This window comes from Choloepus didactylus, chromosome 1, assembly GCF_015220235.1.
Source record: "Choloepus didactylus isolate mChoDid1 chromosome 1, mChoDid1.pri, whole genome shotgun sequence".
Lineage (NCBI taxonomy): Eukaryota > Metazoa > Chordata > Mammalia > Pilosa > Megalonychidae > Choloepus > Choloepus didactylus.
Window position 1 is genome coordinate 239,860,306 of NC_051307.1, and position 12,332 is coordinate 239,872,637.

The 12,332-nt window shown below is 39.5% G+C and overlaps 2 protein-coding genes across 3 annotated transcripts in view; one reads left to right on the top strand and one right to left on the bottom strand.

Moving 5' to 3' along the window:
• FANCD2OS (FANCD2 opposite strand) overlaps nucleotides 1-3,813 on the bottom strand; it is a 28,344-nt gene extending 24,531 nt beyond the window's left edge. Inside the window, exons 1-2 of one of the 2 annotated variants that reach the window (XR_005211424.1) lie at nucleotides 3,691-3,813; nucleotides 1,151-1,759 (exon numbers count right to left, since the gene is read on the bottom strand). The gene's annotated coding sequence lies outside the window, so the exon portion shown is untranslated. Of the gene's footprint in view, nucleotides 1-1,150; nucleotides 1,760-3,690 lie in introns of those variants that run through there. The other variant, XM_037801717.1, reaches the window with a different exon arrangement.
• A 72-nt stretch (nucleotides 3,814-3,885) lies between these two features.
• Nucleotides 3,886-11,262, top strand: VHL (von Hippel-Lindau tumor suppressor). The gene is made up of 3 exons (XM_037829529.1): nucleotides 3,886-4,269; nucleotides 7,763-7,885; nucleotides 9,109-11,262. The coding sequence occupies exons 1-3, from the start codon at nucleotides 3,930-3,932 to the stop codon at nucleotides 9,303-9,305; spliced, it is 660 nt and encodes a 219-aa protein (XP_037685457.1). The 5' UTR covers nucleotides 3,886-3,929; the 3' UTR covers nucleotides 9,306-11,262.
• The last annotated feature ends 1,070 nt before the right edge of the window (nucleotides 11,263-12,332 follow it).

Here is a 12,332-nt window from a genome sequence, read left to right on the forward strand (position 1 = left end):
GCTTTAAATAAGAAAAGTTATCACAGACTAAAATTTTATTGTAGTTGGAAATCTAGTTTTTTGTTTGGGTTTTGTTTCTTTACAAAATATAAAAGCAGTACATCACTACCTATAGATTATGTGTACACACGTGTTTGCAAAGCATTGAAAATTGGCCTGGATAAATATATAAAGATCTCTGAAAGTCAACAATAAGACAACCCAATTTAAAAAATGGACAAAAGATTTGAACAAACACTTAAAAGAAGATAAACGGTTGGCAAACAAGCTCAACATGATTAATCATTAGGAAAATGCAAATCAAAACCTCAATGAAATAGCATTATACGCTTATTAGCGTGCCTGAAAAAAAAACAAAACAGAACCTCATAATACCAAGTGCAGACAAGGAAGTAAAGCAGCTGGAATACTCATACATTGCTTATGAGAATACAAAATGATACAGCAACTCTGGAAAGGTTTTAGCAATTTCTCATGTACTTAATACACTTACCGTATAACTCAGTGATCTTAACTTCTAGGTATTTACCCAAGAGAAATGAAACCTTATGTTCACACAGAAACCTGTACACAAATGTTTATATTGGAGTATTCATAATCACTGAAAACTGGTAACAATCCAAATGTCCTTTAGTTGGTGAGTGGATAGTGGAATACTACTTAGCAATAAAAAGGAATGAGCTACTGATACATACTACAATGTGGATGATTCTCAAATGCCTTATGCTAAGTGAAAGAAACCAGACTCAAAAGGCTACATATTATATGATTCCATTTATATGACCTGGAAAAGGCAAAACTATAGGAACAGAGCACAGATCAGTGATTGTCAGGGCTTAAGGGTGGGGGCAAGGTTTGACCACAAAGGAGTATTTAGGAGTGATGGAATATTCTGTATCTCGTTTGTGATGGTTACAAGACTGCATGCATTTGTGAAAACTCAGCTCTATACACCAAGAACAGTCAATTCTACTATATGTAAATTTAAAAATATAGTTAGACAAAAAATGGCCTGGATACACACATCAAATTCATGATAGTTGTTTCCTCTGGGGAGGAAGGAGGGAAACGGGATCAGAGTGGAAGTTAAAGGGGAGTTCAGCCTCATCATTTTTGTTTTCTTTTTTTTTAAAAATGCAAAAAACATTAGTTTGCTTTATTAATTTTTATTATTTATTCTTTGTATAGTTGATCAAAATATAAACAGGACAAATACATCCTCGTTAAAGATAATTTAGACAAGGCAAAAGTAGAAGGGGAATAAATCACCAGATGTCTTAAAACTTTCAGGTTCATCTAGCCTCTCTACATGTTTATTTTTGTATAGTGGAAAGTGTACTGTAAGAAGAATCTAAACTGTGGTTTTACTTTTACTTAGTATATCGGAAACATTTTTCCTTACTCTTAAATGGTCTTTGTAAACATTTCCAGTGATGCAATGTCAATCTTAAGGCTTGGGTTTTTCTAAACAACTGGTCTTATTTTAGGGATGTAGACATTTCTGTAATACTAAACTGATATCTTTCACTTCACTAGCCTGGGAGTGCAAATGAGGACATTTTTGCATGAATCCTGCAAATTATGATGGCTCTGAGCCATTGTAATTTGAATAACAGGAAGTCCTATCTTTTTCTGGGGTATTCCATCACAAATGGTTCCATGTTGTCAATGTTCAGTGTAGCTGGAGGTCCAGCGTCACTGCTGGTTACTCAGTCCTCTGGAGGTCACCAAGATACTCCATCTCTTCATATCATGCACCCTCAAAGGAAAGCCCAAAACAAAATTACTTAGGTTCAGGGTGTTGGTGCTTTATGGATATGTCTGTCTCCTTAGCTTCACTCATACCATCATTTTTCCCCAAGGCACTAGATGATGAACCTCTTAGGTCCAGCACTCCTCTGACCTCTTCACACCCTTATATACCCTTCAGTTTCATTAGCTGTCAAATGGATATAGCTTGATGCATGTGGAATGCTTAGCGCAGTGCCTGGCCTGTGGTAAAAATTTTTTCCTTTCTCTTTGAAGTTCATCACTGACTAACATGAAACCCTCCAAACCTTGCTTTTTCAGAGCTTCTTACCTGTTTAGAGTCTATTCCACATTACTGAACATTTAATTACGCAGAATTGTGTACCATCTTCCTTGACTACCAGATCTCCAGCCTTCCATAGCACTGTGTGTCTCCTTTGTTGTACTAGTAACAGTTGCAACTTTGTGTGATTGATCATTGCATTCCCCTCTTATTTAAGCTCTATGAAGGCAGGGACCATTACTGAATTATGCAATAATCTCAAATTTAGCACCGTACCTGACACCGTACCTATTCCCTCTCTTCTCCTCTGCCATCTTGTTTAAATGTTGGGGTCATAATGCTGGTCTGTGGGGATAAGCATATTTGCATGGACCACCAGGTGAATTTTCAGCAAGCGGTCAGTTTGTAAGAAGCCTGATCTCAGAGGGATAAGATAAATGGGAAGCAAGCTGGATTGAGTAGTCAGTGCCTACTGCGGAATCCACCCCTTCTCCTCATGGACATGACCCCTGACATGATATCCTTGCTGGATATGTACATGGAGGGAGATGGGGCAGGAAAACTTAGTCTTCCCTCAGTCCCTCTCAGATAGAAACCCTCCTGGGAAGCCTTACCGGATTCAGGTCTAGGTACTCACCTTCCACCTGCCCTATTACAACCAGTATCTCACTGTACTATAACATGTCCTGTATTCTTGCCCAGTAACCTGTGAGTATTTTGAGGGCAGGGACTGCGTTTTTTTTTGTAATAGTAGCAGCTGCTGCTATTTCCTGAGTGTTTACTTTTATACTAGGCACTGAATGCTCTTCTTTTCCACTCAATCCATGGTACCAATTAGTACTTTTTTTTTGAATGTCAATTAAAAAAAAAAAAGGGGGAAATAAAGACAGAATTTAAAGAATTCTTGCCCAACATTACATATCTGAAACTAGAGCTTGGATAAGATCTCCGGCAGGTGTGATTCCAATAGCTTAGTCTCATGGCTGGCTGGCACTCAACACGATTGTTGGGGTAATAGTGTTTTTCACCTATGTTATGGGATTGAATTTCAGAGGCATATAGACTGCAATGTGAAAAGTAAAGTTATTCCCTGTTCAGTTTCCTTTAATCCTTTTGATTATGACCAGGAGAAAATCTCTGTTTGGTATCAGAAGTTCTTTAATATCTAACATTAGGCAAACCCTTTTGAGCCAAGAAAGAGCAGGCTCAATCAGAGCCCTTAACCAGACGGTAGATAAAATTTAATGGCTGTTTTTTTGTTTGTTTGTTTGTTTGTTTTCAAATTTAGTTCCACCGTAATCTTCTATGGCACATGATACTGAATCTTCATTTATGATAGTGATATAACATTTCCTTTTAAACATTTAATTGCTTGTGTGTGCATGGAATACCTTTGAAAGGAGACACAAAATACTCGTAATATTTATTGCTTCCAGTGACTCTTACTAGATAGCTGGGGAATTAGAGTGGAATGGAAACTTACTTAATTATACTCTTCTGTACATTTTGAATTTTGTTAACCAAAATGGGGACGAAACTTGATTAAGGAGAAAATCATTCAATAAATAATAGTGCAGATGGTAGAGCCAATATGGCAAAAACCGTGAGGGTCTTTCGAGAGTAAACGAAGCAAAGGAACCTCTGTGCTAAAAACTCACCGAGAAAACACCGTACAGGGCGGCCTGGTGCCGACGTCCGCTAGTGGACCCACCTGCGCAAGCGCACAGTCTCAAGCCGGCCATCTCTGGCGTGGGCGTGCACTCCGCCACAGGAGCTTGCGATGATACGTACGCACGCATGCCCGGGGGCGCGCACGCACGCCCCGCCCGCCCCGCCCCGCGTTAGGCCGGCGAATCCCGAGGCGACAAGACCCTGGTTGTCTAGGCTCCCTGAAGTAATGCCCCGGAAGGCGGGGAACGTGGACGAGGCCGAAGCGGGCGCCGAGGAGTCGGGCGCAGAAGAGTACGGCCCTGAAGAGTTCGGCCGGGAGGAGTCGGGCGCCGAGGAGTCCGGCCCGGAAGAGTCCGACCCGGAGGAGTCCGACGCCGAGGAAGAGATGGAGGCCGGGCGGCCGCGGCCGGTGCTGCGCTCGGTGAACTCGCGCGAGCCGTCCCAGGTCATCTTCTGCAACCGGAGTCCCCGCGTCGTGCTGCCCATGTGGCTCAACTTCGACGGCGAGCCGCAGCCCTACCCGACGCTGCCTCCGGGCACGGGCCGCCGCATCCACAGCTACCGAGGTAGGCGGGCCGAGGATGCCCTGTCCGGGCCGGCGCTGAGCGCTGTGCCAGGCGCTGTGCCAAACTGCTGAACGCGTTAGGCCTGCTGATAACGCCGGCACGATCTCCACCGTCCCGGGAGGCAGGTGCTGTTATGGTTATTCCCATTTCACGGATGAGGGAATGCGGCCCAGAGAGGTTGCAACAGACCCAAGATGACACTGCGAGTAAGCATTCATCGTAACACTGAATAATTTGCATTTGAAGGCTTTTTTGTTTTTTAACCTTTCCCTTACACTCGTATTTACCCCTAAAAGAAGTGCTTCATCCCTAATGCCCATTTGTTCAGCCCGTGAATGGGAGGATGTCACATTCTCTGATGTCTCCAGAGTGACAGGTCTGCATGGGGTCCCTGCTTTCCAGGAGAACACAGCCCAGTGGGGACACTGACAAATGCATAAACAGACAACAACGAAACAGTGTCGTAATTGCTGCGATAGGGACGAAGCGCGGCGGGCTGTGGGAGCTTGGAGCAGGCACCTGGTTCAGTGAGGGGTGTGTGCGTGTGGGTGTGTGGTTTCAATTAAGGAAAGCTTCCTAGAGGAGGAAAGGGAGCTGAGACCTGTAGGATGAATAGGAGCTAGCAACCCAAGATAGGAGCGAATTGTTGTCTAGGAGGAGGGAACAGCGTGGGCAGAGACCTGGAGCATTGAAGAGGGGGAGGAGAGGAAGCCTCAAAGGTGATTTGGCGCCTAAGGAAATTGAAGCCATTGAAAGTTTTTAAACAGGGGAATGACATTGTCAGTTTTACACATTGAAAATCTCACCCAGGTTGCAAAGTGGGTTGGAGGGGGAAGACTGCTGGTAAAGAATCAGGAAGCTTTGTAATAACCCAGGTGAAGGGTAACTTGGCCTTAACCTAAGGTGGAGACGGTAGTCCTCCCACGGCTTGCAGGCAGAGAGTAGCCCTGGTCTCATTTAATTTTCACAACTTTTTCTCCTTTAGGGTGGTTTACTTAAGCTAATGCTTCTCAAACTTTCACACCAAACTTTCCCTAATATAAGATGAGGAGGAGCCCAATACTTCCAGGAATCAATTTGTATTTTATCTAAGAAGTATGTGAATTTTGTATTCTACCTGAGAATTTATCTGTGACTGATTTAATATAAAAATACTTTACTTATTAGTTTACGTTTCTTAAATTTTCCCACCAAATCTTCAAGTAAGTTTATGCGCCAGGAATATGTGCTATATTCTAGGATAACCTCCTTCTTCTTAGGTCTGGGGATTTGCTTCTTCCCCTCCATTTTTTGTTTTTTGTTTTTGCTGTGATGTATTTGTTTTTTAAATTCAGGTATAATTTACATACAATAAAATGAACAGATTTTAGGGTTTGATGAGTTTTGACAAATTAGCAACACCTAGATCAAGTTATAGATCAGGATATTTCCCTCGCCCCAGAGAGTTTCCTCCTGCCCCTTTCTGCTCAATACCCTCCCTCTCAGAGGTGACCACGCTTTTTTTTAATGCAATTTTATTGAGATATATTCATACGCTATACAGTCTATCCAAAGTATACAATCAGTGGCTCACAGTGTCATCACATAGTTGTGCATTCATCACCACAATCAATTTTAGAACATTTTCATTACTCCAATAAAAGAAATAAAAAAAAAATCCAAAATATCCCATACCCCTTATTCCTCCCTATTATTAACCCATAGTATTGATGTGGTACATTTGTTACTGTTGATGAAAGACTATTCAGATATTACTGTTAACTGTAGCCCATAGTTTGCAATAGATACATTTTCTCTCATATACCCCTCTATTATTGACTCCTTATAATAGCGTACATTTGCTAGTTCATGAAATAGTCTTTTTATGTTTGTACTGTTAATCACAGTCATCATCCACCACAAGATTCACTGTGTTATACATTCCTGTGTTTTAACCTCCATCTTTCCTTATAGTGACATACAATGATTCTAAATTTCCCCTTTCCATCACATTCACCGACAATTCAGCACTGTTAAGAGGTGACCACTCTTTTTTATATCTCATACTGTAGAATATACCTATATTCTGTAGAATGCCTGTACTCTTCTCTGACTGGCTTCTTTCTCTCAACATGATGTTTTTGCAGCTCCTCATTTTTTTCCCCCACAATTCAGTTTTATTGAGATATCTTCATATACCCTACAATCATCCACAGTGTACAGTCAGTTGTCCACAGTACCATAATGTAGTTGTGCATTCATCACCACAATCAATTTTAATCATATTTTTGTAGAATATAACATATATACATAGAAGTGATAACTTTCCAAGTGCAATTTAACAAGTAGTTAGCAAATTTCAAAGAATATTATAGGTTACCTTTCCACAGTTTCAGTTATTTCCCTGTTGTGAAATATAACATATGCAAAAAGGTAAAATGTTTCAAAGTATGATTTAACAAGTAGTTATATAGGAAATCTCCAAATATTTTATGAGTTACAGTATCATAGTTTCATTTATTTCCTTATACCACAATCAATTTTTGAACATTTTCCGTACTCCAAAAAGAATAAAAATAAAAGTAAAAAAGAACACCCAAAACATCCCATCCCCCCCATTATTCATTTAATTTTTGTTCCCATTTTTCTACTCATCTTCCATACACTGACTAAAGGGAGTGTGAGCCACAAGGCTTTCACAATCACACAGTCACACTGTGTAAGCTACATAGTTATACATTCTAAGCTACATAGTTATACATTCATCTTCAAGAATCAATGCTACTGGGTTGCAGTTCAACAGTTTCAGGTAGTTCCTTCTAGCTGTTCCAATACACTAAAAACTAAAAAGGAGTATCTATATAACGCATAAGAATAACCTCCAGAATGACCTCTTGACTCCATTTGAAATCTCTCAGCCACTGAAACTTATTTTGTTTCATTTCTCTTCCCCCTTTTGGTCAAGAAGATTTTCTCAATCCCACAATGCCACATCTAAGCTCATCCCCAGGAGTCATGTTCCATGTTGCCAGAGAGATTTACACCCCTGGAAGTCATGTCCCATGCAGGGGGGAGGCAATGAGTTAACGTGCCGAGTGGGCTGAGAGAGAGAGAGGCCACATCTGGCAGCTCATCATTTTTGAGAAGCACAGACTTAAGGAGTCTGTGGCCTTTTGTCTTGTAGTTTGCCATGTTTGGAGTTATTTGTAATCATGTACTTTACACAGACTTTGCTTTTCCATCATGGTAACAGAAAGGGCATGGGATTTGGAGCCAAAAGTACATGCTCTTCTAACTGTCTTGTTGCCTTGAGCAAGTCACTTGGTTTTTTCAGACCTGTTTTCTCATCTGTAAATGAATCTGTTGTGGGAATACAATGATATGTTATTGGAAGTGTTTTCTATAATATCTAAGCAGAATGAGTCAAGAATTTCATGTAAGTCAGGGGAGATGGAGGAAGTCAATGTCCTGACAGAGACAAATGCAGCTGCTTAGCCTCTGCTTATCTTAACAGGTCACCTTTGGCTCTTCAGAGATGCAGGGACATATGATGGGCTTCTGGTTAACCAAACTGAATTATTTGTGCCGTCTCTCAATGTTGATGGACAGCCTATTTTTGCCAACATCACACTCCCAGGTACCAATGTTGAATCTTAACATTTAAAAAGATAAGGTTTTTTATTGTAATAAGTAAATCATAGGTCAGTTGAAGAAGCCAAGTCCTTACTGATTTTTGCCTAATGCCGGATAAGGTATCCAACCTTTCTGTGTCCTGTTCTCCTCTGTCTTTAAAATGGAAGTAATGTTAATTGTATGTTCTATATTGAACAGATATGTGGTGTCTCAAAAACTCTTTGGCCCCTTCTGAGGTGGGCTACATTAAAATATCTGGTTGTAGAATTACAAATGCTTTTTGTTTCCATGGGCTTAGAACAGAATTATGCTCAAACAATCCCAGGAAAAAACAAAGTATAGAGAATTAGATATCATGACTTACTTATATGATTTTTAATGTTGTTTAAGCCAGTTGAACTCACAGAACCAATTAGGGTTTTTAAAAAAACTTGCAGTATTAAAAATTACCATCCTAGTTTACTATTTGTTTGAAACTCAAATGATTTTATTAGATTCAGCTCTAAGAGACTGATGTTTTGGGGGTAAAAACTCCTACAAATACCTACAACTTCATAGGGTTCAGACTAATATGTGCACATAGAGACCGTTATAAAGAAGTGGATATGGAGCATTGGTAAGTTAAATTGGGTAAATTTTGCCTTATAAGAGACCTTAAAGAGTAAGTTCAGTGCCCTTAAAGAGGAGGTAAGTTACCCCCAAAACCCAATTACACACTGTTTTGGTTATCTCTTGCTTGTGACAACCACACCCAAACTAACCATAGCCATTTTATTTGCAGTTTGGGCTGAGCTCAGCAAGGTGGTTATTTTGCTCATCAGTGCTCATTGGTATGGCTGCCTTCTGCTGGCAGGTTGGCTGGGTGCTGGGCCTCTCTTTCCATGTAATTTCAGGGCCTTTCCCTCTAGTGAACTAGGAGAGTTCACTAGGGTCTTGAGAGTGTAAAAGTGGAAGCCGCCAAACTGTCTTAAAGCTTTGACCCAGAATGGCCACAGTGTCTCTTCATTGACATTCAGTTAATTAAAGCAAATCACAGCCACAGCCTGGTACCAGGGCATGAATATCCACTGGGGGCATTGACACAGTACACTGCCACAACATATGCTCTCACTTTTTTCCCCCAAAGCCAGGTCCATCTGTAGTAAATGTAATTGCCATGGTTCACAAAGCCTCTTGTTCATCAAAGGCCTGAGTCTGCTGCTGGTTTGTGGTTTTCTGCCTTTACAGTATATACCTTGAAAGAGCGATGCCTCCAGGTTGTCCGAAGCCTGGTCAAGCCTGAGAATTATAGGAGACTGGACATCGTCAGATCACTCTATGAAGATCTAGAAGATCACCCAAACGTGAGGAAAGATCTGGAGCGGCTGACACAGGAACATATTGAAAATCAGCGGATGGAAGAAGATACTGAACATTTTAAGTAAAGTTTGTATTCCTGAGTCTCACCTTTTTTGATGGTACTCATTAGTCTTGATCTAGATATGGGACTGGTCACTTATTCTTGGTTTCAAGTTGTCTCATTCTTGGAGTACAGTGTGCTCCATTGCTTAAAAGAAAGCTAACTGACTTCACTAGGTATTGTGATGTTGAGGGGCAGATATCACAAAATGAATTTAATACCTGCCTTTTTTAGAAGTATTTATAAAGAGAAAATAGTTGCATTTTTGTCTCCTAGTAGGTCAGGAAAGTGTGTAAGTAATTCAATGAGAATTGCAGCAAATTCTTAATTATAAAGAAAGCAGTGGCATCTGCTTTTTTGTCCTGTATTGTGGTTGGACATGTGTCTGCCTCACCGCTTTGGGAAGACAGACGTCCTTGAGGCAGGGACAAGCCTTTTTCATCTTAAGACCCCAGTGCCTCGCATATTATGAGCCTACTGTCCAGTGTTGGTTGAATGAACAAACCAGTGGATGCTTTGGTAGAAAGTATTTGGAAGTATTGCTTTTTTTTTTGGACTTAACGTATGTACAGTAAACAAATGTTTGAAAGGGAACCATTTTTATAGAAACCACTTTTTATAATTTTCTAAACTTTGTGCTTTTCTCTGTCCACTTTTGTACAGCATTGTTTTATTTCTGTTTCTAAACTGGGACTAGTTTTCTGTAGTTATTGTGATAATAGCTTTTTGTTTTTTTTTGGTTAAGTGACATCTGCATATCAGTCCTCATGTTTAATTCCAGTGTTAAGGAGCTACTGTATTGTAAATAAATTTTTATCGAGTTTGTTATTTCTCTTCCTTTTTGTAAAACCATGACATTTCCATTTAGTTCCAACATTTTTCATCAGGCAGGCTCTGGTGACACTTTACACTTAGTTGAAGCACTCTAACCTCTGGCAAGTTACTCCTAACACAGTGGATTCATGGGATAGGCTGGAATCATCTATAGTTTTATAAATGTGCAAGGCCTCTCTTATAGGCCGGACTTAAATTCATTAACTCAAATTCAATACTTCCATCAGACTTTCTTTTTTGTAACTAATAGTTTTTTTGTTTTGTTTTGTTTTGTTTTGTTTTGTTTTTTAATCCCCTGGTGGAGAAAAATGTGGGAAAGATAGAAAAATAAAAGGAAGAAAAAAGATCACTGTAGACCTATTACTTAAATACAACCACTATTAACATTTCAAATTATTTTCTTACAGCCTTTTTTTAGGGCGTACTTTGGTTGGCTGGTTTTTACATAACTGAGATCATACTGTATATACAGTTTTGTATTCTACTTTTTCATTTAACTTCATAACTTAAATATTTTTCCATGTTATTGTAAGCTCTTAATAAACCTTAGTACAGTCTTCCTTTTATAATTAATAGAGTATTACCTATAGGCATAATTCCTATGCTCTGAAATCAGAGTAAAGGGAATGAAACAAACTCCTCAAGTTTTCCCAGAACACTTTATTTTTTTTAAGTTTTACCTAATGTTTTTCCCTCCCTTTTAACACTCACCAAATAAGTTGTGTTTGTTTGTTTGTTTGTTTGTTTTTGTTTTTTGTTTTTAAGCATATTGAAGTAGTTCTCATTCCATGACACACCTCTAAATATCTATTTGGGGTCTGAAATGTTGGGTAGGGAAGAAGAAATGTGGAAGCAGAGAGTTTCATGTGTTGGTGAAGAAGGCAGCTGTATAGGTTCCAATGTGGGGTAGGGTGGGGAATTTAAGGAAGTCTGCTGGTAGTTGATTAGTTCAATTTTGGGCTTTTTTTTTAACCTGTCTTTGTGTCAAAATGAGATTTTCATGTTCCTCTTGTTAAAACATTCAGTTTGAGTACTGTGTTTTTTGTGTGTGTTGTCCAAGGAAGATTGAAAACCTGTAGCATGAATAATATATGTTTTTAAATGTTTTTATTTGAAATCTGTGAATGTATTAAATGTCTTGCTCTTAAGAGACTATGATGTTTCCTATTTTGAGTTAACAAAAAGAGTTGTTCTTTAATACTTACATTAAATGGTGCTAAGTAAAGGTAATAGGTAGGGTGTGTTGTGATATTCTTTTAACCAGGATCTTGTCTCTTGGAGAGTTTTGAAAGCTAGTTTGCTTAAAGGTGGGAAGGTGGGTAGCAAATGCAAGCAACTAGCTTCATTCTCAATCCCTTTTCTTTCAACCCTGGATTTCTTTTTTTTTATTAAACTTTTTATGTTGAAATATTTTCAAACTAATTTCATGCTCCTTAAACACTCAGTGCTTCATGTACTTTTTTTTAAAATTCAGTTTTATTGAGTTATATTGACGTATACCATACAGTCACCCGCAGTGTACAGTCAGCTGTTCACAGTACCATCATATAGTTGTGCATTCATTCATCACTCCAATTTTTTAACATTTTCCATACTCCAAAAAGAATAAAAATAAGAATAAAAATAAAAGTAAAAAAGAACACCCAAAGCATTCTACCCCTGCATCCCACCCTATTTTTCGTTTACTTTTTGTCCCCATTTTTCTACTCATCTGTCCATACACTGGATAAAGGGAGTGTGAGCCACAAGGTTTTCACAGTCACAGAGTCACACTGTGTAAGCTACATAGTTATGCAGTTGTCTTCAAGAATCAAGGCTACTGGGTTGCAGTTCAACAGTTTCAGGTATTTCCTTCTAGCTGTTCCAATACACTAAAAACTAAAAAGGGATATCTATATAGTATATAAGGATGCCTTCCAGAGTGACCTTTCGACTCCATTTGAAATCTCTCAGCCACTGACACTTTATTTGGTTTCATTTCTCTTCCCCCTTTTGGTCAAGAAGATTTTCTCAGTCCCACAATGCCATGTCCAGGCTCATCCCCAGGAGTCATGTCCCACATTGCCAGAAGATTTATACCCCTGGGAGTCATGTCCCACATAGGGGGATGGGCAGTGAGTTCACTTGCTGAGTTGGCTTAGCTAGAGAGAGAGAGGGGGCCACATCTGAGCGACAAAGAGTTTCTCTGGGGCTGACTCTTAGGCACAATTATAAGTAG